Source organism: Hemitrygon akajei, chromosome 9, assembly GCF_048418815.1.
Source record: "Hemitrygon akajei chromosome 9, sHemAka1.3, whole genome shotgun sequence".
Taxonomy (NCBI): Eukaryota; Metazoa; Chordata; class Chondrichthyes; order Myliobatiformes; family Dasyatidae; genus Hemitrygon; species Hemitrygon akajei.
The window spans coordinates 104,142,104-104,168,327 of NC_133132.1; the positions used below are offsets into that span (position 1 = coordinate 104,142,104).

Consider the following 26,224-nt stretch of genomic DNA (forward strand, 5'->3'; position numbering starts at 1 on the left):
CCCCTCCTTTAATCCCTCCTGTTCTGTCGTGTTTAAGACAACGGAGCCCCAGAACATTGAGCTGTGAGTCCTGTCCCTCCTACAACCAAGTCTCACTAATGGCTATAATATCATAATTCCAGGTGTTGATAGATGCCCTGAGATCATCTGCCTTTCCTATGATACTTCTTGCATTGAAATATATGCAGTTAAGGACAGTAATTGCTCCATGCTCAACCTTTTGATTCCTGACTTTGTCACATGTCTTAAAAATGCCTGTCTGTGCATCGTCTCCATTATCTGTTCTGGCACTCTGGTTCCCATTCCTCTGCAACTCTTGTTTAACCCCACTGTGCAGCAATAGCAAACTTTCCCATTGGGATATTGGTCCCCCTCCAGTTCAGGTGCAAAGTGTCTCTTCTGTAGAGGTCCCACCTTCCCTGGAAAAGCCCATTGATCCAAACATGCCCTCCCTCCTACACCAAATCCGTGGCTGTGTTTTAACTGTTCAATTATCCCATTTCTGGCTGCACTAGCATGCAGCACAAGTAGCAGTCCTGAGATCATAACCCTGGAGATCCAGCCCTTTAACTTAGCACCTAACTCGCCATACAGAACATCATAACTTGTTCTACATGTCGTTGGTATCTTCATAGACCATGACTTCTGCCTGTTCACTCTCCCACTTAAGAATGCTGTGGACATGATCAAGATATCCTGGACCCTGGTACCCGGGGGGCAACATATCATCCAGAAATCTTGTTCTCACCCACAGAACCTCCTAACCATTCCTCTAAATAATGAATCACCTATCAACACAGCTCGCTTTTTCTCCCCCCACCCCACCTTCCCTTCTGAGTCTTAGAGCCCAATCCAATGCCAGAGACCTGACAAATGTGACTTTCTTCTGCTAGATCATTCCCCAACCCCCCCCCCCCCCCCCCCCCAACCAACAGTATCCAAAGTGATGTACCTGTTGTTGAGGGGGATGGCCACAGAGGCATTGACTGTTTAATCCCTTTCCCCTTTCGAATGTCACCCAATTTCTTGTGCCCTGCATTTTGGGTGTAACATCCTCTCTCTATGTCCTATCTATCACCCACTCAGCTTCTCGAATGATCTGGAGTTCATCAGTAAGACAATGAGAGGAGATGGTAATGCATTTTGGAAGATTAAGTCTGCACCTCTTCCCGTTGCTATTGATGGTGAGGATATGGATGTGGTGAGGACCTACAAGTACATGGGGGATGTACCTGGATGACAGATTAGAGTGGAGCACCAACACAGAGGCTGTGTACAGGAAGGGCCAGAGTCACCTCTACTTCCTAAGAGGCTGGGGTCTCTTGGAGTATGTGTCAGAAACGAGCCACGCTCCCGAATAATGGCTTCAAGACAAATTCAAGGAAACAAAGTTTATTAACAGTTCTGCAGAGCTGGGCCCCTTCAGAGAAGGGAACCCTGAACCTTACAGGGCAGCAGGTTTTATCCTTCTTCCTTACCACCCCTTCTCCCTGACTCGGGAGGTACACAGTGTTTTCCCATTCCATATTTGGAGTTGTTTTTTTACACGTTTCTGTAAAACAATAGTTCATATCTCAGGACTTCAATGATTCCACAAACAGTTAATCTTGTCAGGGCTTCTGCATTCATAATTAAATCACACTTGTTTACAGACTTTAACCCAGACATAATTAAATCACATTTGTCCCTAGACATAATTAAATCACATTTGTCTCTTGACTTTAATCCAGACCTCTTTCAGAAATGCACATCTTAATTTTGAATCTTACAATACCACCCTTTTTCTTTTTAAGATGTGCGTTTCAGCTAGCATTTCTCTCACTCCCAGGGGGCCCACCGTCCTTCCTCCGCCCCCCGTGGAGGGTCAACTTTCTTCTTTAATAGCATAAGTTTTAGCTCGTTTGTCCCATGTTGGGGTATCGCTACTGCCTGGAGCTGGAATATACTGCGCCTGATCAGTGTTCGTATACAAGGAATCAAACACGGCAAAAGTAAGAGAATCATTAGACCCCCGCCTGCTACTAGGAGAGCGGTGCGCCACCAACTACCTCCCAGTAGCCTGTCTAGCCAACTCATGTTCCCCAGGGATCTCCAGGTTTGTACTGGCACGTGGGTCAGTTTCCGAATTTTGTCGGATATTTTTAACACGGCCTTTCCACTGTCGTCTATCTTAAGGCAACAGTTTGTAAGATTGAACTTCCCACATACCCTGCCTTCAGAGGCCAATAGGTAATCCACAGCCAGCCTGTTCTGGTATATTGCTGTTCGCATCTGGCTCTGCTGTTTTGCCAACAGCTCCAATGCCAGTGCCGTTTGATTGGTTATCACTTCCACCACCGCCTGCAGTCTAATAATTCGGTTTAACATGTAGACAGGAGTGCGATACCCCCACGACCCATCCTGGGCCCAGGTCGCTGGCCCATAGTATTCAATGATGCGAGCCGGTGGCCACTCATCACCCCACTCGCCCACCTTTATCTCCCGTGTTTCTCTCCTTAATGAATCAAACAGCTTAGTTCCCAGCTTCCGGTCACCCTCCTGAGGCAGGAGGAAGAACTCCGGTCTTATGAGACCCAGGAAGCAAACACCCGCCCAATCCCACGGTAGTTTGGTATACGCCTGATTACCGCAGATCCAGAATAACCCCTCCGGGGCAAATCCTCCTTTCTTTGCTTCCTTCCATACTTCCCTGACCCTGGGGACCCCTTCGTACGGATTCGTTCCGCTGCACTTCCAGAATTTAGAGCCGTTTCCTACGGCCTCGTAACTGCCATTCGGTTCTCTGGTTATGTACCATGCTGGCTCCTCTGGCCACCAGGTAACATTACCTTCCCTCTTTGCTAATTTAATGCTTCGACAGGGACTTTCTCCCACCTTTACTTTCCCCTTCCTTTCAACACATACTTGTCTCTCCGGGTAATTGGTCAATTTCTACCTTTGCTTCTTCCGGTCTGGGACATTTGTCCAATTGTGCGCAAGCAATTCCCACACACTCAAGCTCTCACCCCTCCACGGCCACTGTTCACTCATGTGCGGTCCTCCACAGACCCAACAACCACTCACATTTAGGCTCGTGGCAATCCGAGTCGCTAAGTCTATAAAGAGGTTCTCTTTAACATCGGGGAGGACTATATCTTTCTCTATCTCCTGATATATAGACGGGTCCGTGGAGACCACTGCCGCCTTCCTTGTTTATACACAACCACCGGTCTTTCCTGGGACAGCTGAGACTTCTCATGGTCCCCCCCCTGTCCCATGTATCCTTTATTATATACTTGGTAATAAGGTTTACTATTCTCCCAACATGTTTCTCTCTTGCTTAGATCATAGCATCGATCATTCACATGCGAGTGGGACACAAATGATCCTGGGAACACCCTCTGCCCCACTCGTACCACGGTTCTGCACTTGTCACATTTCCCTTCAATTTCCCCGACATATAGAATCAAATATATTACAGTCAATAATGTTACAGTCCACATAGAGTTCATTTTTGCTGCCTTTTTAGCCTCACCACCATCGGTTCTTCACCGGGAACACAGGTCCACTCAGTGCGGCTTTCGGGCTTCACCGGTCCTTTTACCCTGGATGCGTGTGTCCACCCTTTTTCTTTTGTCCGTACAGCCGCCTCTGTTGTTAGCAGGACCTGGAAAGGGCCTTCCCACTGTGGCTGTAACTTCTCCGGCTTCCAGGTCCTTACCAGAACCCAATCTCCAGGCACGATCTGATGTAAAGCAAAGTCGAGCGGCGGAGTCTGGGCCAAGAGACCCTTTTTCCACAGTTCTGCAAAGGAACGAGATAGTGCCAGTAAATAGTCCCTTACAAAGATATCACCCCCTTGTTGCGTGGGGTACCCTTCCACCTTATTCCAATACGGGAGTCCGAACAACATCTCATATGGGGATATTCCTATGTCCTTGCGGGGCGCTGTTCGTATTCTTAAAAGGGCAATAGGGAGACACTTAGTCCATGGTAGTTTGGTTTCTAACATCAACTTGGTCAGTTGTGCCTTTAGGGTGCTGTTCATTCTTTCTACTCGTCCCGAACTCTGGGGATGCCACGGGGTATGGTACTTCCATTCGATATCAAGTGCATCACAAATTAACTGGTGCATATCTCCTTCTTGGTACGTGGTAGTGACATTCCCGTTATTCCAGCTATCCTTTCTGGGGTAATGCATCGCTGTCCTTTACTGACCCGGTGTCCCAGATACCTTACTTCCTTTTCTACAAATTGTAACTTTTTCTTTGAGACCCGTAGCCCCTGCTTCCCCAGGAAGTTCAGTAGTCTGATGGTGTCTTCCTGCACCCCTTCCTGTGTTGGCCCGGATAGTAATAGATCGTCCACATACTGTAGCAGTTGGCTTTCTGGAGCACATTGGAATTCCGCTAGTACTTGCTCCAAGACCTGCCCAAATAGGTTAGGTGATTCGGTGAACCCCTGTGGCAGGACCGTCTACCGGAGTTGTCTTTTCCGCCCCGTCATAGGATTTTCCCATTCAAACGCAAACATGTCACGACTGCTCTCTTCTAGCGGGCAACTCCAGAAGGCATCTTTTAGATCTATTACACTGAACCATTCATGGTCAGGGGAGATCTTACTCATCAGTGTGTAAGGGTTGGGCACTACCGGGTATCGGGTTTGGACTACTGCATTTAGGCCCCGCAGGTCTTGTACCATCCGATAAGTCCTATCTGGCTTTCGCACCGGGAGTATTGGGGTATTATATGGTGACATACATTCCTCCAGTAGTCCGTCAGCGATCAATCCCTCAATCACCGGCTGCAGCCCTTTTCTTCCTTCCATTGAAATAGGGTACTGTTTTCTCCGTACTGGCAAACTGTTAGGTAATAGTGAGATTTGCAAGGGGGGACGTTCAAACCCCCCCGGTTCCCTTCCTGGTACCATACCTCCGGGCTTATTTTCCTATCGTCTTCTTCCCTGAGGGCAAACAGCTGTACCATTATCTTCCCGTTCCTGGGCACAGTCCCGATGCCTAGCCTGACTTGCAGATCCCGCCCGAGCAGGTTGAATCTCGCAGAGGGTAACAAAAGTAGGTCCTGTCCCGTTACCCTATCCTCATGTTCAATTTTCACGTTTTCTATAACAGGTACTTGTATTATTTTGCCTCCAATACTGGATACTCCCATTACCTTTGTTCCAGTTCGGGCGCCGGGAGGTATCTGGATTACGCTAGATCTTTCGGCACCTGGATCTACCATAAAAGTTGTATCTGACCCTTGGGGACCTACCTTTAAATTTACCAGGGGTTCCTGCCGATAATTCATCCCCAAGGGGTGGAACTCCCGACCTCCCTAGTCTTCATCTTCCATCATGGCATACGAGCGCACTTCCCGTCGGTATCTGGGGCACTCGCGCCTGAAGTGTCCCTCTTCGTTGCAGTGAAAACATCTTAAAGCCTTCCTTAGCCCTCCTCCTTGCTCTTGGCTACTACCTCGATCCAACCATGGTCCCTGTCTCTCTCTACTATCTGCGGTTACTTGTCGCACTGTCTGGACCATTATCCTTGCCGTCTTCTTTTGTTTCTCTTCGTCCCTTCTTACAAACACTTTCTGTGCCTCCCGAAGTAGTTCACTTAAGGGTTTAGTATTCCAATCTTCTAGTTTTTCCAGTTTTTTTTTTATCTGGCCATGCTTTTGATACAAATTCAACACGAATCAGCTGTTGGCCAACCTCCGTCTCAGGGTCTTCGATTTGCGGAGCGGTAGGGGGCACATATGGGGCGGCAGGTGGTCGAGCACCTCCCATGTATTCTTTTTCTGTCCCCCTTCATTTATCATTTTCAATTTATAACTATTTGTCGTTGGTAACCAGCATAGGACGTAATCACTTTCTTCGGGTTTAACGTTAGGTTTTGAATTCACGTACAGATTAAGGGCTTGTTGTACCCAATCCTCGCTAGACCCGAACTTAGGCCACCACACAGCCGACCCTTGGATCGGCTGGCGGGACCAGAATTCACAGTACTGTATCATCCTTCTCTTTGACTTCCCTTTTCGCCTCCCGTAATCCCAATTTTCTAGCATCCGTCCCAACGGACTATCGGGGTACCCCGGGGTATTTTTCATCATTGGCGCCTGGATTTCCTTTACCCTTGTCTCTCTTAGACCCCTTATTCCCCATCTCGAGGACTTGCCCGGTTCCAATCCACCCGCAGGCACCCCGTAATTCCACAATTCTCGTGCACTACGTCTCTGCAGGAATTTAATTTGAATGTGACCCACCTAGCTCGGTCACTCCTGTCCAATTCTGGAACCTGTATTCCCGCGATCGCCCAGGAATTCACCTGCAGGCACCCCGCAGTTCCACAATTCTCGTGTACTACGTCTCTACAGGAGGAATCACCTGCAGGAACCCCGCAGTTCCACGATTCTCGTGTACTACGTCTCTACAGGAATTTAATTTCTTACCTGGGTCCTGTGCACAGAAATTACTCGATCGCTCACTGTCTCAACTGCCTCGACAACCCCTCTTTGTTTCCTTGAGTCCGCCGGATATCACTCGCTCAAGCCGCGCGGGGCGACGAGCAAGGAATCAGGGACTGCCGAACTCGGCAGGGTGCACCTTCTCCGATGTCCTTCCTTGCCCCCCTCACGGCTGGAGTGTGGATCCCGGACGAGCCCCCAAGTTGTCAGAAACGAGCCACGCTCCCGAATAATGGCTTCAAGACAAATTCAAGGAAACAAAGTTTATTAACAGTTCTGCAGAGCTGGGCCCCTTCAGAGAAGGGAACCCTGAACCTTACAGGGCAGCAGGTTTTATCCTTCTTCCTTACCACCCCTTCTCCCTGACTCAGGAGGTACACAGTGTTTTCCCATTCCATATTTGGAGTTGTTTTTTTACATGTTTCTGTAAAACAATAGTCCATATCTCAGGACTTCAATGATTCCACAAACAGTTAATCTTGTCAGGGCTTCTGCATTCATAATTAAATCACACTTGTTTACAGACTTTAACCCAGACATAATTAAATCATATTTGTCCCTAGACATAATTAAATCACATTTGTCCCTTGACTTTAATCCAGACCTCTTTCAGAAACGCACATCTTAATTTTGAATCTTACAGTATGGAAGCCTCTCCTTCACATGTTCTACCAGTCTGTTGTCGCCAGTACTATCTTCTATGCGGTGGTGTGCTGGGACAATGGCATCAACACGGGTGATGCCAACAGGCTCAATAAACTGATTAGATAGCCTGGCTCTGTTACAACAGTCAAACTGGACACACTAGAAGCTGTGGTAGAACAAAGGACCCTACGGAAAATCCTGTAAATTCTGGACAGTGTTTCTCACCCTCTGCACACCACTTTGGCTGAACAGTGGAGCACTTCTAGTAATAGACTAAGACAACTATGCTGCTCCAAAGAGCGCTATATGAGGTCATTCTTGCTCTCACTCATTAGGCTCTATAATGAGTCAACATATAGCCGGGGAAATGACTGTTTGAGGTAACTTATTTTTTATTCTTTCTATTTCTCTTCTAATATTTGTATATCTGCACTTGTAATGCTACTGTGGCACTGTAATTTCCTTTGGAATCAATAAAGTCTCTATCTATCCAATTCCAGCCCCAATTCCTCAAAGTATTCCTCCCACCATCTTATTCTAGCATTTGCCCCCTTCCCTTCTATCCTGATGAAGGGTCATGGCCCAAAACATTGTCTTTTTATTCCCTCCAGAGATGCTGCCTGACTTGCAGCTTTTTATGTTTGTTGTTCAGGACTTCCACCATCTGTAGAATCTTGTGTTGTAAGATATTTAACCTTTCTCTATAAATCTCTTACAAGGAATTGAGAAAATCATGTCTATCCTGATACCTATATGAATAATGTATTATGTGTAAGGACATAGTTACAGGAAGATAACAAGTTAAATGAGTGAAAGGGGCTGCTTGTGTATGACCTTGCTGAATGAAGTTATTTAACACTGCCATCTGCTGTTGTATCTCAGCTCCTCACAGACTCCCAGTGGAAATGACAAAGTCCTTTCCTAAGGTTTTGCTGTTGGTTTAGTTTCACCACATGTAGTGAGATACAATGAAAAGCATTTGTTTTGCATCCCATCCAGACAGATCATACACTGAGGGATCAAAGAGAAAACAGAAAGCAGAATATAGTGTTGGAGGAAATCAGAGCACCCGGAGGAAACTCGGGTCAGAGGGAGAACATGCAAACTCCTAACAGACCACAATGGGAATGTAGAGTGTTATGGTGAACACTCTTCGATCAGTAAGGTGCAAGTATTGCTGGTGTTGCCAGTGGCCCAGGAATTTATCTTACCAATATGGAATAGATTATTGATACATCAGTATGGAAAACTGCATCTATCATCAAGGACCCCCACCATCCAGGCCATGCTCTCTACTTGCTGCTGCCATCAGGAAGGAGGTACAGGGGCCTTGAGTCCCATACCACCAAGCTCAGGGACAGTTATTACCCTCTGACCATCAGGCTCTTGAACCAGAGCAGATAATATCACTCACCCCAACGCTAAACTGTTCCCACAACCTATGGACTCATTTTCATAGAATCTTCATCTCATGTTACCAATATTTATTTATTATTTATTATTATTAATTTGATTATTTGTTTCTTTGTATTTACTGTGAATTCCCAGAAGAACATAAATCTCATGGTTGTATATGGTGACATATACAGTACGAACTTTAATAATAAATTTACTTTGAACTTTGAATTACATTTGTATGTAATGTCGAAAGGTCTCGACCCAAAATGTCGACTGTACTCTTTTCCATAGATGCTGCCTGACCTGTTGAGTTCCTCCAGCATTTTGTGTGTGTTACTCGGATTTCCGGCATCTGTAGAATTTCTAGTTTTACAATTGTTATCCTGTTCCTTTCTGCAGATGGGAATCAGTGTGGTGGACTGCTCTGTCGCTGGTCTTGGTGGCTGCCCTTATGCTGATGGTGCTTCTGGCAATGTCTCTACCGAAGATGTCGTATACATGCTGACTGGTTTGGGGATTCACACTGTGAGTTGACTTTCAGATCACTTCTCCATGACTCCTGAGTTTTGTTTTATAAATTGGGCTAGGAGGAGCATTTGTTGAATAGTTATGAAAGCAAATATGGTTGCAGAATATTATGTTCAGTTCTTGTTGCCTCATTATAGGAGGATATGGAAGCTTTAGAGAGGGTGTGGAAGAGATTTGCCAGGATGCTACCTGGTTTGGAGAAACTTTTTCCTAAGGTAGAAATGGCTAAAATGAGGGGACATAATTTTAAAGTGATTGGAGGAAATGTAGAGGGAATGTTGGAGGTAGTTTTTTTCTAAGAGAGTGGTGAGTGCACAGAATGCCCTGCCAGGGCCGGTGGTGGAGGCAGGTACAACAGGCATATTTAAGATATTCTTAGACAGACATGTGGATGAGAGAAAATTGGGGACTATATAGGAATTATATGATTTTAAAGTAGATTAAAATTTGCCAGAACATTGTGACCCAAAGGGCCTGTATTGAACTGTAATGTTCTGTGTTCAAAGTTCTCCAGGGAAGGAATGTTCCAGCTCTGCAAGAACAGGTGATTTTCCTAAGTGGAGACAACATGCCAAAGGGTTACTAGAATGCTTAGGACAATCAATTTACTGGGCAGTAAAAGCTAAGCTACTAAGGTCTCAGAAATTGAACAATGTTTGTTGCGGTCTATTTAGATTAATAACATCCCAGCATACTCGGCTACATTGCTAATTGGTTTATTAGAGTGATAAGAGTCATACATGGGCCCCTCAGCTCCACAGATCCTTGCTGCCCGAGACTCCCACCTACTCTGGTGTTTGGCTCATATCCCTCTAATCCTTTCCTATCCATCTACCAGTCAAGTACTTTCTTCAAAGTTGTTGATGATAGATAGATAGATACTTTATTCATCCCCATGGGGAAATTCAACATTTTTTTCCAATGTCCCATACACTTGTTGTAGCAAAACTAATTACATACAATACTTAACTCAGTAAAAATATGATATGCATCTAAATCACGCTCTCAAAAAGCATTAATAATAGCTTTTAAAAAGTTCTTAAGTAGTTTACTTAAATACATTAAATACAATCAACCCCGGCACTTTAACATATCTTACTCCTGGCGGTTGAATTGTAAAGCCTAATGGCATTGGGGAGTATTGACCTCTTCATCCTGTCTGAGGAGCATTGCATCGATAGCAACCTGTCGCTGAAACTGCTTCTCTGTCTCTGGATGGTGCTATGTAGAGGATGTTCAGGGTTTTCCATAATTGACCGTAGCCTACTCAGCGCCCTTCGCTCAGCTACCGATGTTATACTCTCCAGTACTTTGCCCACGACAGAGCCCGCCTTCCTTACCAGCTTATTAAGACGTGAGGCATCCCTCTTCTTAATGCTGCCTCCCCAACATGCCACCACAAAGAAGAGGGCGCTCTCCACAACTGACCTATAGAACATCTTCAGCATCTCACTACAGACATTGAATGACGCCAACCTTCTAAGGAAGTACAGTCGACTCTGTGCCTTCCTGCACAAGGCATCTGTGTTGGCAGTCCAGTCTAGCTTCTCGTCTAACTGTACTCCCAGATACTTGTAGGTCTTAACCTGCTCCACACATTCTCCATTAATGATCACTGGCTCCATATGAGGCCTAGATCTCCTAAAGATCTAGGATGTACCTGCATCGACCAATTCCTCTGGCAGCTTATTCCACATACTGACCACTCTCTGGGTGAAAAGGTTGCCCCTCAGGTTCCAATTAAATCTTTCCCATCGCACCTTAACCCTATGCCTGCTTGCTTTGATTCCCCAAACCTGGGTTATTGGTACGTGTATGAAGTGCTGGAGGAACTCAGTAAGTCAAGTCGTATCAATGGCAGGGAATAAGGAGTCAAAATGGTGACTGTTTATTTCTCCAACATTTTGTGTGTATGTTTTTTTAAATAAATTTTTTTTATTGAATTTTCAAATGGTTACAGAAGGAAAAAAAACCCTTCCCCCTCCCCTTAACCCCTCCCCCCTAACATACCCCTGTAGAAAGAGAGAAAAGAAAGAAAGAAAGGAGGAATGCCTGGATATCGGAAGATCCCCACATGCTCCATGGAGTTCATAGTAACTTTAGTATATATATTTATTTCTTTCCCCCAAATAACCAATAATTTTATCTTCGGAGCACCTATATATTTAATCCTATCTTTTGTAAATAAGGGCGCCAAATTTTCAGAAATCTTTTGTATTTATCTCTTATTATAAGTAATTTTTTCAAATGGAATGCAGCTAAAAGCTATATCTATTTTCATTTTCTTAATGTATGTTAAAATTCTTTTTCTTTTCAACGATCCATTAAGCCCATTAACATTAAAACTTTAAAAATTCAGTAAATTAGTCATTATTTTTAACAGGGTTACTCCAGTCTATAGTAATACTAACTTTTCAACTTTCGTAGTACCTTGGGGAATCTTTTAAAAATTCTCCGTGTTGCTATGTGTCTCCCCCCTGATTGTCCAGGCAAAGAAAGAAAGATTAAAGAAAAATAGATTATAAAGAAAAAAATAACAAAATACCCCCCTACTAATGTTGTGAATTAAAAAAAACACATTACCCCCCTCCGTTGTACGGGTCATGGCAATCGCCATGATTACACACGTGAATCCCGTAGCAATCGATCCAAAGTTCCCCCAGCTCCCCCGTAACATAAAAAAGTATATATAAGAGAAGAAAAAATAATATCACTACTCATGATTAATATTTCTCAAATTTTTACCTTTCTCCCCCTGTATCATATAATTAAGAATATATTTAAATATTCTTCTGTCCTTAAACATCCATCAACTCCATTCACTGTCCCTGTCTTCATCTTTAATCTGTTTTACTTTTAAATCTTTGGCTATGGTTAGCGAATATTTGGGAGTTCTTGTACAAGTTCTTCCGCATCCCAATAATCCGTAAAAAATCTTCTTTTTCCGTCATCCAAAAAAATTATCAGGGTTGCCGGGTGGCGCAATATAAATTTATAACTCTTTTCCCATAAAACTTTTCTCGCTAGGTTAAATTCCTTCTTTCTCTTCAAAAAGGTCAAACTTATATCAGGATAGAAAAGAACTGTTTTCCCTTCTATCATCAATGGCCCGTTTCTCTTTCTGGCACGTTGGGCGGCCGCCTTCAGGATCTTTATCTTGATATCTTAAGCATTTTATCAAGATTGATCATGGGTTTTGATCAACTTGAGGTCTTGATCTTAAGGCTCTGTGAGCCCTTTCAATTTCAATTAACTGGGTTCCTTCTTCCATTTCCAAAATTTCCGGAATCCATTTTTGAAAAAAATTTATTGGATCCTCTCCCTCTATACCTTCTTTAAGTCCAACAATCTTAATATTATTTCGTCTGCTAAAATTTTCAAGTACATCCACTTTTTCCAACAACCATTTTCTTTCTGATGTCCAGGCAGAAATATTATCTTCCATTTTATTCACTCTATCAATGGTGTCTCCTGTTATTTCTTCCAAGTTTTTAATTTTCTTGTCCATTTTGTCCTGTCTTTTCATCATTTTATCAAACATAATCTTCATATTTTTAATATCTTTTTTATTACTTTTAATGCTTTTAATTCATGCATTATTTGCACCAAAGATTTTTTTATGTCTCCAATATCACCTCCAACCTCTTCTTGTTGCTCCTCTTTGTTTGTCTCTTCATCTGATTTATCCAGAGAATCTAATTCCACCTCATATTCACTTTCACTTTCAGTTCCGATCATAACTGGGATTTTAAGTTTGGGTTGCTTGTGTTTGCGCATGCCCCTTCCTTCACGCATGCGCAATTCCTATTGCTCTTTTTTTTTGGAAACGGTTGATGATGCCGCAGTTTCCTGTTCTGTATCGCCGGAGGTAAAATGCACTTGAGCCCGAGGCTCTTTCATGGCAGCCGGCCTTGATTCTTTTCCAACTTGTGTTGTCTTCAAAGTAGTAGTTTTCTTCTGCTTCTGTTTAGGAGACATATCTTAAGACAATCCTGAGTAGTTTATAAGTAATTTTTAAAAAGTATTTACTAACTTTTCTGCACTTAAACATTATTTTACTGGTTTTTTATGGGAGAGCTGGATTTCCACGTGATGTCCCCCCCCTGTGTGTATGTTTAAGATTTCCAGCATTGGCAGAAATTCTTGTGTTTATTTTGAAAAACTTTTGTTTTGTGTGCTGTCTGGGCAGGTCATGCATACATAATATCAAAGTAGTAAAAAGGAAGGAGAATGCAGAATATGATGTTGTCATTCCAGAGAAAGGCCAGCGGAGGCTGACTATAAGTTGCATTGTTGATGTCGATGACCCGAATTTAAATTCTGTTGCTAGGGCTGGGGCTGTGACTCCAGAGACCCAGTTAGATTCTGAACACTGGTGCTCCCTGTGTGGAGTTTGCATGTTCTCCTGCGATTCTGGGGCTCTGCTTTCCTCTCACAAACCAAAGACACGTGGGCTGGGTAATTCAGTTGGCCTGCAGTGTGGATGAGGGTTCGAATCGGGCTGGAAGATCATGGGAATGTGGAGCAATAAAATGAGATTCAGTGCCAATGGCTACTGGATGCCTAGCACAGACTCATTGGGCTGAAGGGGATGTTTCTGTACCTGATTCTGTCACTATAATCCCTCTGAGACTCAAATATCCAAAGTGGGAACCACGAGTCTTATGCACTTGTATGTAGGGATGTAGAACACTACAGCATAGAAACAAGCCCTTTGACCCATCTAGTCCAGGCTGAACTGTTATTCTGTGTTGACCATAACCCTCCATTTCCCTTCCATCCATGTACCTATCCAAACTTCTCTTCAATGTTGAAATTGAGTCCTGCAGCCACAGCTTCCACTGGCAGCTTGTTCCATACTCTCACCACCCTCTGACGAAATAACTTCTCCCTCATATCCCCATTAAATATTTCCCCTTTCACCCTGAACCCTAAGGTTTCTAGTTTTATTTCTATCTAAACTTAATGGAAATTATACCCTTCATAATTTTGCATATCTCTATTGAATTTCCCTTCTCCTGTGCTCCAGGGGATAAAGTCCGAACCCATGTAACGCGCTAAAGTTTCACTGCTAATGTAATGTTTCACTGCTAAGGCAAAGGTAATAGTTTCTCTGTAACAGCAATGTTTGGGTTATGACTAGAGATAATGGGGCATGTTAGCCAATGAGCAGAATGTTGTTCTTTCTTGTGTGTCTGGGAGGGGGATTTCACACTCTTTTGTTGGGGAGCAACGAAGAGAGAGGAAGGGAGGGGGAAAGTGGACAGGAGGGTGGAGAGTATCTTACCCGCTTCAGAGCTCTTTAGACCGAGGTGGGATGCAAAATGTGAGGAGGCCTTTCAGTCGCTGAAGGAGCTGCTGACCCAGGTGCCGGTGCTGGCTTTTGCAGAACCCCGATTGCCATATGTACGGCACGTGGATGCCAGCCGAGAGGGTTTAGGTGGCATCCTGTATTAGGATCAGGACACCAGGTCGCAGGTCACGTTGTTGTACCGTTCGTTTTACAACCGGTATCTGAAGCATTTACCCTTGATCCCATTCAGGGCACCGGAGGTCTGGGGGCTTAATGTTAGTGATTATCGTACTATGGTTATTTGTCAGTGAAACTGGAGTTCTCGGAGGCTGATGTAGGAGTGTCTGAGGTCCTTGATACATTAGTGCTGGTTGGTCCGGACCCCACTGAGAAGGGTGGTGTTTCAATTCTGGTGAGGACCAACACCCCTCTTGTGAGGAGGCTCATGGAAGCCTGCAAGGAGAAGGCTGGCGAGAGCTTTCTGGGAACATTGTCTGTGCACCTGTTTTTTTTGAGCTGGTTTTGAGGAAGTGCGTGGCTGCATTAGACCGGATACTGAATTTAGACGAGGGACTGTGTGGTTCACCCAGTCAAAGCCAATGGTGGTACGGCCCAGGGAAGTAGAGTGATGGGGACCCCCAAATTATCTGGAGTGCCTGAGGGCGAGAGCCTCTTAGTGAACACTCCGGAAGACCATGGGGGGAGTCAGGATTTCCTGCTGGGGTATTGGTGACACCCAAATTGCAGAAGCCCTCAGTTGTACAGGAATGCAGGATGGCAGTGATTGTCAGGAACACTATGAAGAGAGGGGTCACCTTCAAGCGGGGGATGCTCCAGTGCATTTGTTCCTGGTGACGGTAATGTCTAGTGTCCCTGTGAGACAAGCCGGGGAGAAACTATTGGGACAGGTGGGAAAGTTGACTGCTGAGTCATTCAACTTTGGGGACTCCCCGGTTCCTGCGGTTGGAAGCGGAGGCTGGTAGAGAAGATGTCGAAGCTGAAAGGTGTCTTTTCCACTGACGAGTTTGATGTGGGTTGTTCCATGAGCACACGTCACACCCATTCAACCTTTCCTATAACTCGGGTCCTAAAGTCCTGGCAACATCCTCATAAATTTAGTGCCTGAATTTCTGAACATTGATCAACTAAAGTGCAGCTGGTTGCTATTATGGAATAATTGGGGGTTTTAGGTAGCTAAATTTCCATTAAGTACATAATCATTTCCCTTCATACTTTTTATGTTCTTATTGGATGCTTACAAAATCTTGTATCTACTCTAAGGACATTAAATTATAGACCATAATATTTATTTTCCTCCTGATCATGTGCTTTCCTCTATTCAGAGCGCTGAGTAATATTACCATTTCTTTTGCAGCTTTCTCACTGAAAACTAGCATTAAATGGAGTATAATGGGCTTCACAGAAAAGTTGTAAGAGGACACCAAAACAAAATATCTCATACCATCTCCAGGATGCTGCTTGGATTATAGAGCATGTCTTATTATGATAGGCTTAGCGAACTCGGGCTTTTCTCTTTGGAGTGAAGGATGAGAGATGACTTGATGGAGGTGTACAAGATAACAACAGGCATAGATTGAGTGGATAGCCGGAGGCCTTTTCCCAGGGCATAAAGGGCTAATACAAGGGGGTATCATATTAATGTGATTGGAGTTAAGTATAGAGGGGTGTCAGAGGTAAGGTTTTTACACGAAAGGTGTCACGTGCATGAAACCCCTGCCAGGGGTAGTGGTAGAGGCAGATGCATTAGGGAGATTTAAGAAAGTCTTAGATGGGCACATGGGTGATAGAAAAATAGGTTAGATTGATCTAGAGTAGTTTAAAAGTCGCATGACATTGTGGGCTGAAGGGTCTTACTGTGCTGTTATGTTCTGTCATGTCCTGACTTGATGATGTCTTACTGTTACTGAGGGTCTCACTGTTTGCTCTTGAGTAATAGAAACATAGAAAACCTACAGCACAATACAGGCCCTTCTGCCCACAAACTCCTTGCACCTGCCCTCTCACCATGCCCAAACCAATCAGAAATCTATCAACTTCTGCTTTAAGTACATCCATGGACTTGGCCACCAACACAGTCTGTGGGAGAGAATTCCACAGATTCACTACTCTGTGGCTTAAAAAAAAATCCTCTTTACTTTTGCTCTAAAAGGTCACCCCACAATTTTGAGACTGTGCCCTTTAGTTCTGGATACCCCCACCAGGGGAAGCATTCTCTCTATATCCAACTTAACTAGTCCTTTCAACATTCGGTACATTTCAATGAGATCCCCACACATTCTTCTAAATTCCAGTGAATACAGGCCCAAAGCTGCCAACATTCCTCATGTATTACTCCTTCATTCCTGGAATCATGCTCGTAAGCCTCCTCTGGACTCTCCCTGATGACAACACATCCTTTCTGAGATAAGGGGCTCAAAACTGTTGACAGTACACCAAGTGTGGCCTGACTAGTGTTTTATAAAGGTTCAGCATTATCTCCTTGTTTTTATATTCTACTCTACCTGAAATAAATGCCAACATTACATTTGCCTTCTTTACCACAGACTTAACCTGTAAATTAACCTTCTGGGAGTCTTGCATGAAGACTCATAAGTCCCTTTGCACCTCTGGTGTTTGAATTTTCTCTCCATTTAGATAATAGTCTGCACTATTGTTTCTTTTAGCAAAATGCATTATCATACAGTTCCCAACACTGTATCCCATCTGCCACTTTGTCTACCCATTCTTCCAATTTGTCTAAGTCCTAATGCAATCACATTGCTTCCTGAGCACTACATAACCCTCCACCCATCTTCGTATTAACCACAAACTTTGCCACAAAACCAACAATTCCACTATCTAAATCATTGATTTAAAATAGTGAAAAGTAACGGTCTCAATATTGACCTCTGAGGAACACCACTAGTTACTGTCAGCCAACCAAAAAAGGCCCCCTTTAATTCTGCCTGTCAGCCATTCCTCTATCCATGTCAGTATCTTTCCTGTAAAGCCATTGGATTTTATCTTGTTAAGCAGCCTCATGTGAGGCACTTTATCAAACCTTCTGAAAATCTAAGTAAATTTGGATGGAATTGAGGAATGGAAAGGTGTAGTAACACTTATAGGGGTGTATTATAGACCACCTAATGGGGAGCGAGAATTGGAGGAGCAAATTTGCAAGGAGATAGCAGATATTTGTAGTAAGCACAGGGTTGTGATTATGGGAGATTTTATTTTTCCACACATAGACTGGGAAGCCCATACTGTAAAGGGATGGATGGTTTGGAGTTTGTAAAATGTGTGCAAGATAGTTTTTTGCAGCAATACATAGAGGTACCAACTAGACAAGGGGCAGTTTTGGATCTTCTGTTAGGGAATGAAATAGGCCAGGTGACAGAGGTATGTGTTGGGGAGCACTTCGGGTCCAGTGATCACAATGCCATTAGTTTCAATATAATTATGGAGAAGGATAGGACTGGACCCAGGGTTGAGATTTTTGATTGGAGAAAGGCTAACTTTGAGGAGATGCGAAAGGATTTTGAAGGAGTGAATTGGGACAATTTGTTTTATGGGAAGGATGTAATAGCAAAATGGAGGTCGTTTAATGATGAAATTTTGAGGGTACTGAATCTTTATGTTCCTGTTAGGTTGAAAGGAAAGGTTAAAAGTTTGAGAGCCATGGTTTTCAAGGGATATTGGAAACTTGGTTAGGAAAAAGAGAGATATCTACAATAAATATAGGCAGCATGGAGTAAATGAGGTGCTCGAGGAATATAAAAAATGTAAGAAGAATCTTAAGAAAGAAATTAGAAAAGCTTAAAGAAGATACGATGTTGCTTTGGCAAGTAAGGTGAAAATAAATCCAAAGGGTTTCTATAGTTATATTAATAGCAAAAGGATAGTGAGGGATAAAATTGGTCTCTTAGAGAATCAGAGTGGACAGCTATGTGTGGAGCCGAAAGAGATGGGGGAGATTTTGAACAATTTCTTTTCTTCGGTATTCACTAAGGAGAAGGATATTGAATTGTGTAAGGTAAAGGAAACAAGTAGGGAAGTTATGGAAACTGTGACAATTAAAGAGGAGGAAGTACTAGCGCTTTTAAGGAATATAAAAGTGGATAAATCTCCAGGTCCTGACAGGATATTCCCTAGGACCTTGAGGGAAGTTAGTGTAGAAATAGCAGGGGCTCTGACAGAAATATTTCAAATGTCATTAGAAACGGGGATGGTGCCGGAAGGATTGGCATATTGCTCATGGTGTATTGGCGTATTGCTTAAAAAAGGTTCTAAGAGTAAACCTAGGCCTGTCAGTTTGACGTCAGTGGTGGGTAAATTAAAGGAAAGTATTCTTAGTGATGGTATATATAATTACCTGGATAGACAGGGTCTGATTAGGAACAGTCAACATGGATTTGTGAGTGGAAGGTCATGTTTGACAAATCTTATTGAATTTTTTGAAGAGGTTACGAGGAAAGTTGACGAGGGTAAAGCAGTGGATGTTGTCTATATGGACTTCAGTAAGGCCTTTGACAAGGTTCCGCATGGAAGGTTAGTTAGGAATTCAATCATTAGGTATTAATACTGAAGTAGTAAAATGGATTCAACAATGGCTGGATGGGAGATGCCAGAGAGTAGTGGTGGATAACTATTTGTCAAGTTGGGGGCCGGTGACTAGTGTTGTGCCTCAGGGATCTGTACTGGGTCCAATGTTGTTTGTCATATACATTAATGATCTGGATGATGGAGTGGTAAATTGGATTAGTAAGTATGCAGATGATACTAAGGTAGGTGGCGTTGTGGATAATGAAGTAGGTTTTCAAAGCTTGCAGAGAGATTTAGGCCAGTTAAAAGAGTGGGCTGAATGATGGCAGATGGAGTTTAATGCTAATAAGTGTGAGGTGCTACATTTTGGTAGGAATAATCCAAATAGGACATACATAGTAAATGGTAGGGCATTGAGGAATGCGGTAGAACAGAGTGATCTAGGAATAATGATGCATAGTTCCTTGAAGGTGGAATCTCATGTGGATAGGGTGGTGAAGAAAGCTTTTGGTATGTTGGCCTTTTTAAATCAGAGCATTGAGTATAGGAGTTGGGATGTAATGTTAAAATTGTATAAGGCATTGGTAAGGCCAAATTTGGAGGATTGTGTACAGTTCTGGTCACTGAATTATAGGAAAGATGTCAACAAATTAGAGAGAGTACAGAGAAGATTTACTAGAATGTTACCTGGGTTTCGGCACCTAAGTTACAGGGAAAGGTTGAACAAGTTAGGTCTTTATTCTTTGGAGTGTAGAAGGTTGAAGGGGGGGTACTTGATAGAGGTATTTAAAATTATGAGGAGGATAGATAGAGTTGATGTGGATAGGCTTTTTCCATTGAGAGGGGAGATTCAAACAAGAGGACGAGTTGAGAGTTAGGGGGCAAAAGTTTAAGGGTAACATGAGGGGGAATTTCTTTACTCAGAGAGTGGTAGCGGTGTGGAACGCGCTTCCAGTAGAAGTGGTACAGGCAGTTTCGGTATTGTCATTTAAAGTAAAATTGGATAGGTATGTGGACAGGAAAGGAATGGAGGGTTATGGGCTGAGTGCAGGTCGGTGGGATTAGGTGAGAGTAAGCATTTGGCACGGACTAGAAGGGCCGAGATGGCCTGTTTCCGTGCTGTAATTGTTATATGGTTATAAATGACATCCACTGCCTCTGCTTTGTCCACCTGCTTGTTACTTCCTCGAAGAATTCTGACAGACCTGTCAGGCAAGATTTCCCTTTACAGAACTCATGCTGACTTTGACTTTTTTTTTATCATTAGTCTCCAAGTACCCTGAAACCTCATCCTTAATAATAGACTCCAATACTTTCCCAACTACTAAGGTTAGGCTCAGCAGGTCGGGCAGCATCCGTGGAAACGAGCAGTCAACATTTCGGGCTGAGACTCTTCGTCAGGACAGAAGGATCTCGGCCCGAAACGTTGACTGCTTGTTTCCACGGATGCTGCCCGACCTGCTGAGTTCCTCCAGCGTGTTGTACATGTTGTACCCCAGCATCTGCAGAGTATTTTGTGTTTAAGTTAGGCTAACTGGCCTATAGTTACCTTGCTTTTGTCTTCCTCCCTTAGAGAGTGGAGTGACATTTGCAATTTTCCAGTCCTCCGGGACCATGCCAGAATCAAATAATTCTTGAAAGATTATGATCAATGTATCTGCTATCTCTTCAGCAACCTCTTTCAAGACTCTGGGATGTAGTCCATCTCGCCCAAGTGACTTATGCACCTTAAGACTTTGGAGGTTGCCTTGAACTCTTTCCTTTGTAATAGCAATGGCACTCACTCCTGCTCCCTGACACTCCCAGACCTCTGACATACAGCTAGTGTCTTCCACAGTAAAGACTGAAGTAAAGTACTTAAAAAGTTCATCTTCCATTTCTTTGTCCCCCATTGCTACCTCACGAGCATCATTTTCCAGTGGTCCAATATCAGCTCTCACCTCCCTTTTATTCTATATATAACTGAAAAAGAACTTTGTATTATCGGCTAATTTGCCCTCACGTTTCATCTTTTCCCTTATAGTTACTTTAGTTGCCTTTTGTTGGATTTTAACTTTTCCAGTCATCCAACTTCCCACTCACTTTTGCTACCTTATATGCCCTTTCCTTGGTTTTTATGCAGCCCTTAACTTCTCTTGTCAGCCAGAGTTACCTACTCCTGCCATTTGAAAACTACTACTTATGTGGTACATATCTATCCTGTGCCTTGTGAACTATTCCCAGAAACCTCAGCCACCTCTGTTCTGCCGTCATCCCCGCCACTATCCCCCTCCAATCCACCTCGGTAAGCTCCTCTCACTTGCCTTTGTTATGACCTTTATTCCATTATGATACTGATACATGTGACTTGTGCTTCTCCCTCTCAAATTGCAGAATGAATTCAATCATATTATCATCACTGCATCCCAAGGGTTCCTTTGTATTAAGCTGATTAATAAAATCTGGGTTATTCCACAACACCCAATCTAAGATGGCCTTTCCCCTGGTAGACTCAAGCTCAGGCTTTCAACAAATTCCCTCTCAAGTCAGCAAGTATTATGCTGGAGGTATCCCGTAAGTGCCACCACGTTTCCAGTGGCTACATGGCCTGCCCATAACTTACTAACCCTAGCCTGTATCTGAGCAGCAACTGGATGACCTTCAGATCGTACAGGAGAGCGAGGATATAATTGATCAAGAAGTAGTCACCTCGAAGTTGCAGGAGGCGAGTCGCTGGGTGACTGTCAGGAGAAATGGAAATAGGCAGTTGGAGCAGAGCACCCCTGTGGCCATTCCCCTCAAAAACAAGTATACCGCTTTGGATACTTTTGTCGGGGGTGACTGTCTGGGAGAATGCCACGGCAACTGGATTACAGGCACTGGGCATGGGTCCGTGGTGCAGAAGGGAAAGAGAGAGAAGAAGGGAGTGATAGTGATAGAGGACTTGATAGAGAGGGGAACAGAGAGGAGATTCAGTGGACGTGACAGGACACCCGGATGGTATGCTGCTTCCCAGGTGCCAGGGTCAGGGATGTCTCAGATCATGTCCACAACATTTTGGAGACAGAGGGGCAGCAGCCAGATATCTTGGTACATATTGATACCAATGACATAGGAAGGAAAAGCAACGAGATCCTTAAAAGAGAATTTAGAGAGCTAGGTAGAAAGCTGAGAAGCAGGACCACCCAGGTAGTAATCTCTGGATTGCTGCCTGTGCCACGTGCTAGTGAGGGTAGAAACAGGATGATTTGGCAGATAAATGTGTGGCTGAGAAGCTGGTGCAGGAGGCAGGGCTTCAGGTTCTTGGATCATTGGGATCTTTTTTGGGGGAGGTATGACCTATTCAAAAGGGACGGGTTACACCTGAACCTAAGGGGGACCAATAATCTCGTGGGCAGGTTTGTTAGAGCTGTTGGGGAGGGTTTAAACTAACTTGGTAGGGGGATGGGAACTGGAGTGAAGGGACTCGGGATAGGACAGATGGTAAAAAAGTAAAGATAGCGTGTAGTCAGATTGTCAGGAAGAGCAGGCAGGAGATGGGACTTAGTTGCAGCCAACAGGATATCAAATCATTAGCGATGCAGAATCAGGATTGATAAGGATAGATAAAGGATAGCAAATACGATATTCAAGGTGTTGTATCTAAATGCGCGTAGTATAAAAAATAAGGTGGATGATCTTGCAATATTACAGATTGCCGGGTATGATGTTGTGGCCATCACTGAATCATGGCTGAAGGATGGTTGTAGTTGGGAGTTGAATGTCCAAGGACTCACATTGTATCTGAGGGATAGGAAGGTAGGCAGAGGGGGTGGTGTGGCTCTACTGGCAAAGAATGGCATCAAATCAGAAGAAAGATGTGACAGAGGATTGGAAGATGTTGAATCCTTGTGGGTTGAGCTAAGAAACTGCAAGGGTAAAAGGACATTGATGGCAGTTATATACAGGTCTCTCAACAGTGGCTGGGAGGTGGACCACAGATTACAATAGGAAATAGAAAAGGCGAATCAAAAGGGCAAAGTTAAGGTAGTCATGGAAGATTTTAACATGCACGTCGATTGGAGAAAATCAGGTTGGTAATGGATCTCAAGAGTGAGTTTGTTGAATGCCGAAGAGATAACTTTTTAGAGCACTCTGTTGTTGAGCCTACGAGGGGAACAGTTATACTGGATTGGGTGTTCTGTAATGAACTGAAGGCAATTCTGGAGCTTAAAGTAAAAGAACCCTTAGGAGCCAGTGATCACAAAATGATTGTGTTCAACTTGAAATTTGATAGGGAGTAAGTAAAGCCTGATGTAGCAGTATTTCAGTGGAGTAAGGGAAATTACAGTGGTATGAGGGGGGAGTTGGTCAAAATAAATTGGAAGGAGCTGCTGGCAGGGATGTCAGCAGAGTCAACAATGGTGTGCGTTTCTGAGAAAAGCGAGGAAGGTGCATGACATGTGTATTCCAAAAATAAAGAAATACTCAAATGGTAAAATAGTACAACCGTGGCTGACGAGAAGTCAAAGCTATTGTAAAAGCAAAAGAAAGGGCATACAACTAAGCAAAAATTAGTGGGAAGATAGAGGATTGTGAAGTTTTTAAAAACCTTTAGAAAGCAACAAAAAAAATCAATAGAAGGGAAAGATGAAATAATAAACCAAGCTAGCAAATAATATCTAAATGGATAGTAAAAGTTATTTCAAGTATGTTTAAAAATAAAAGAAATGAGAGTTGATATAGGACCACTGGAAAATGAGGCAAAATAAATAATACCGGGAGATAAGGAAATTGCTGCTGAACTAAATGAGTATTTTGTGTCAGTCTTCACTGTTGAAGACACTAGTTACTAACAAATTTACAGCATTAGCTAATTGATAGGAGGCAGCGAGTGGGAATAAAATGATCCTTTTCTAGTTGGCCAATGACTAGTGTGTTCCGCAGGGGTCATAGTTAGGACTACTTCTTTTTATGCTGTACATAAATGATTTAGATGATGGAATAGATGGCTTTGTTGCCAAGTTTGCAGATGATACAAAGATTGGTGGAGGGGCAGGTAGTGTTGAGGAAACAGGTAGGATGCAGAAGGACTGAGACAGATTAGGAGAACGAGCAAGAAAGTGGCAAATGAAATACAATGTTGGAAATGCATGGTTGTGCACTTTGGTAGTAGAAATAAATGTGCGGACTATTTTCTAAACGGAGAAAATCCAGAAATCTGAGATGCAAAGGAACTTGGAAGTCGTTGTGCAGAACACCCTGAAGGTTAACTTGCAGGCTGAGTCGGTGGTGAGGAAGGCAAATGCAATATTAGCATTCATTTCAAGAGGTCTAGAATGCAAGAGCAGGGATGTGATGCTGAGGATTTATAAGTCACTGGTGAGGCCTCATCTTGAGTATTGTGAACAGTTTTGGGCCCCTCATCAAAGAAAAGATGTGCTGGCATTGGAGAGGGTCCAGAGGAGATTCACAAGGATGATTCCAGGAATGAAAGGGTTATGATACGAGGAACGTTTGATGGCTCTGGGTCTGTACTCGCTCGAATTCGGTGGGGGGGGGGGGGGGGAATCTCATTGAAACCTTTCCAATGTTGAAAGACCTAGACAGAGTCGATGTGGAAAGGATGTTTCCCAGAATACGTACACAACGCTGGAAGAACTCAGCAGGTCAGGCAGCATCTGTGAGAAAAGAGTAGCCAATGTTTCGGGCCGAGACCCTTTATCAGGAATGTTTCCCATGTGGGAGATTGTAGGACAAGAGGGCACAGCCTCAGGATAGAGGGGTGCCCCTTCAACACAGAGATGCAGATAAATTTCTTTAGCTAAAGGGTGGTGAATTTGTGGAATTTGATGCCACATGCAGCTGTGGAGGCCAGTTCTTTTGGTGTATTCAAGGTAGAGATCAATAGGTTCTTGATTGGACATGGCATCAAAAGTTACAGGGAGAAGGCCGGGAACTGGGGTTGAGGAGGAGATAGAAAAAAAGGGATCAGCCGTGATTGAATGGCAGAGCAGACTTAATGGGCCAGATGGCCTAATTCTGCTCCAATGTCTTATGGTCTTATGGGGGGTACGTCTTTGGAACATGGGAGGAAACTGGAGCACCTGGAAGAAACCCATGCAGTCATGGGGAGAATATACAAGCTCCTTACGGACAGAGTTGGGAATTAAACCCCGATTGATTAAAAACCTGGCATTGTAAAGCAATGTGCTAACTGCTACACTGCCTTGCCATCTAAGAACCTGCTTACCACAAGTTACTCGTCACAGCTGGGAAGTTTGCAAGCCATCACTGCTATCTTTTATCATTACAGGGACATAGAGGTAATTTGAAGGCATATCCCAGAACATAGTGGGGCTGATTGACTGTGAGGATGAAAGGGCAAATCATAAATACAAAGAGATTTTGCAGATGCTGGAAATCACAAGGAATACACATAATGTGCTTTTAGGAACTCAGCAAGTCAGGCAGCATCTATGGAGAGGAATAAACAGTCATTGTTTTGGCCCAAGGCCCTTCATCAGGACTGGAAGTGGAGCGGGCAAAAGCCAGAGTAAGAAGGTTGGGGTGGGGAAGGAACACTAGCTGGCAGGTGGTAGATAAGACCAGGTGAGGGGGAAGATAGGTGGGGGAGGACAGATAAAGTAAGAACCTGGGAGGAAATGAATAGAAGAGGTAAAGGCTGAAGAAAAAGGAATCTGATTGAGGAGGAGAGTGAACCATGGAAGAAGGGGAAAGAGGAGAGAAACCAGGGGGCATTGATGGGCAGGTGAGGAGAGGAGAAGGGTTGTGAGGGGAGTCAGAATGGAAAAGAGAGAAAGATGGAGCGGGAAAAATTAAAAGAGCACATTATGTCTTTGTTGGATGAGGCATGAGGATAATACGTAAAAACAAAGATTAGGCTCCCTTTAGAGCATGTGTGGTTGTGGTTGTGAGTTTGAATGAGCCACACAGAGACGGCAGCCAGAAGTACAACAGGCCACTGAGTGTATGTTTGTGACCTTCTGCTGCTGTAGAACATCCACTTCAAGGTTCGATGTGTTGTGCATCCAGAGGTCTTCTTCTGGACAACACTGTTGTACCACATGGTTATTTGAATTACAGCCACCTTCCTGCCAACTTGAACCAGTCTGGCCATTCTCCTCTGACCTCTCTCATTAACAAATTGTTTTCAACCACATAACTACCTCTCACTGGATGTTTTTTGTTCACCATTCTCTGTAAATTCTGGGGACTGTAGTGTGTGAAAATCCCAGAGGATCAACATTTTCTGAGATATCCAAATCACCCTGTCTGGCACCAACAATCATTCCATGGTCAAAGTCAGCTGGATAACATCTCTTCCCCATTCTCATATTTGGTCTGAACAACAACTGAACCTTTTGGCCATGTTTGCATGCTTTTGAGCATT

General features: G+C 43.7%; 1 protein-coding gene across 2 annotated transcripts in view; it reads left to right on the top strand.

The window, feature by feature from the left end:
- The window catches only part of hmgcll1 (3-hydroxymethyl-3-methylglutaryl-CoA lyase like 1), a 115,473-nt gene that overhangs the window by 83,780 nt on the left and 5,469 nt on the right, over window positions 1-26,224 (top strand). For both annotated transcript variants that reach the window (XM_073056706.1, XM_073056705.1), the window contains one exon: window positions 8,889-9,014. In XM_073056706.1, the coding sequence (XP_072912807.1) occupies window positions 8,889-9,014 (126 nt within the window). The remainder of the gene's footprint in view (window positions 1-8,888; window positions 9,015-26,224) is intronic.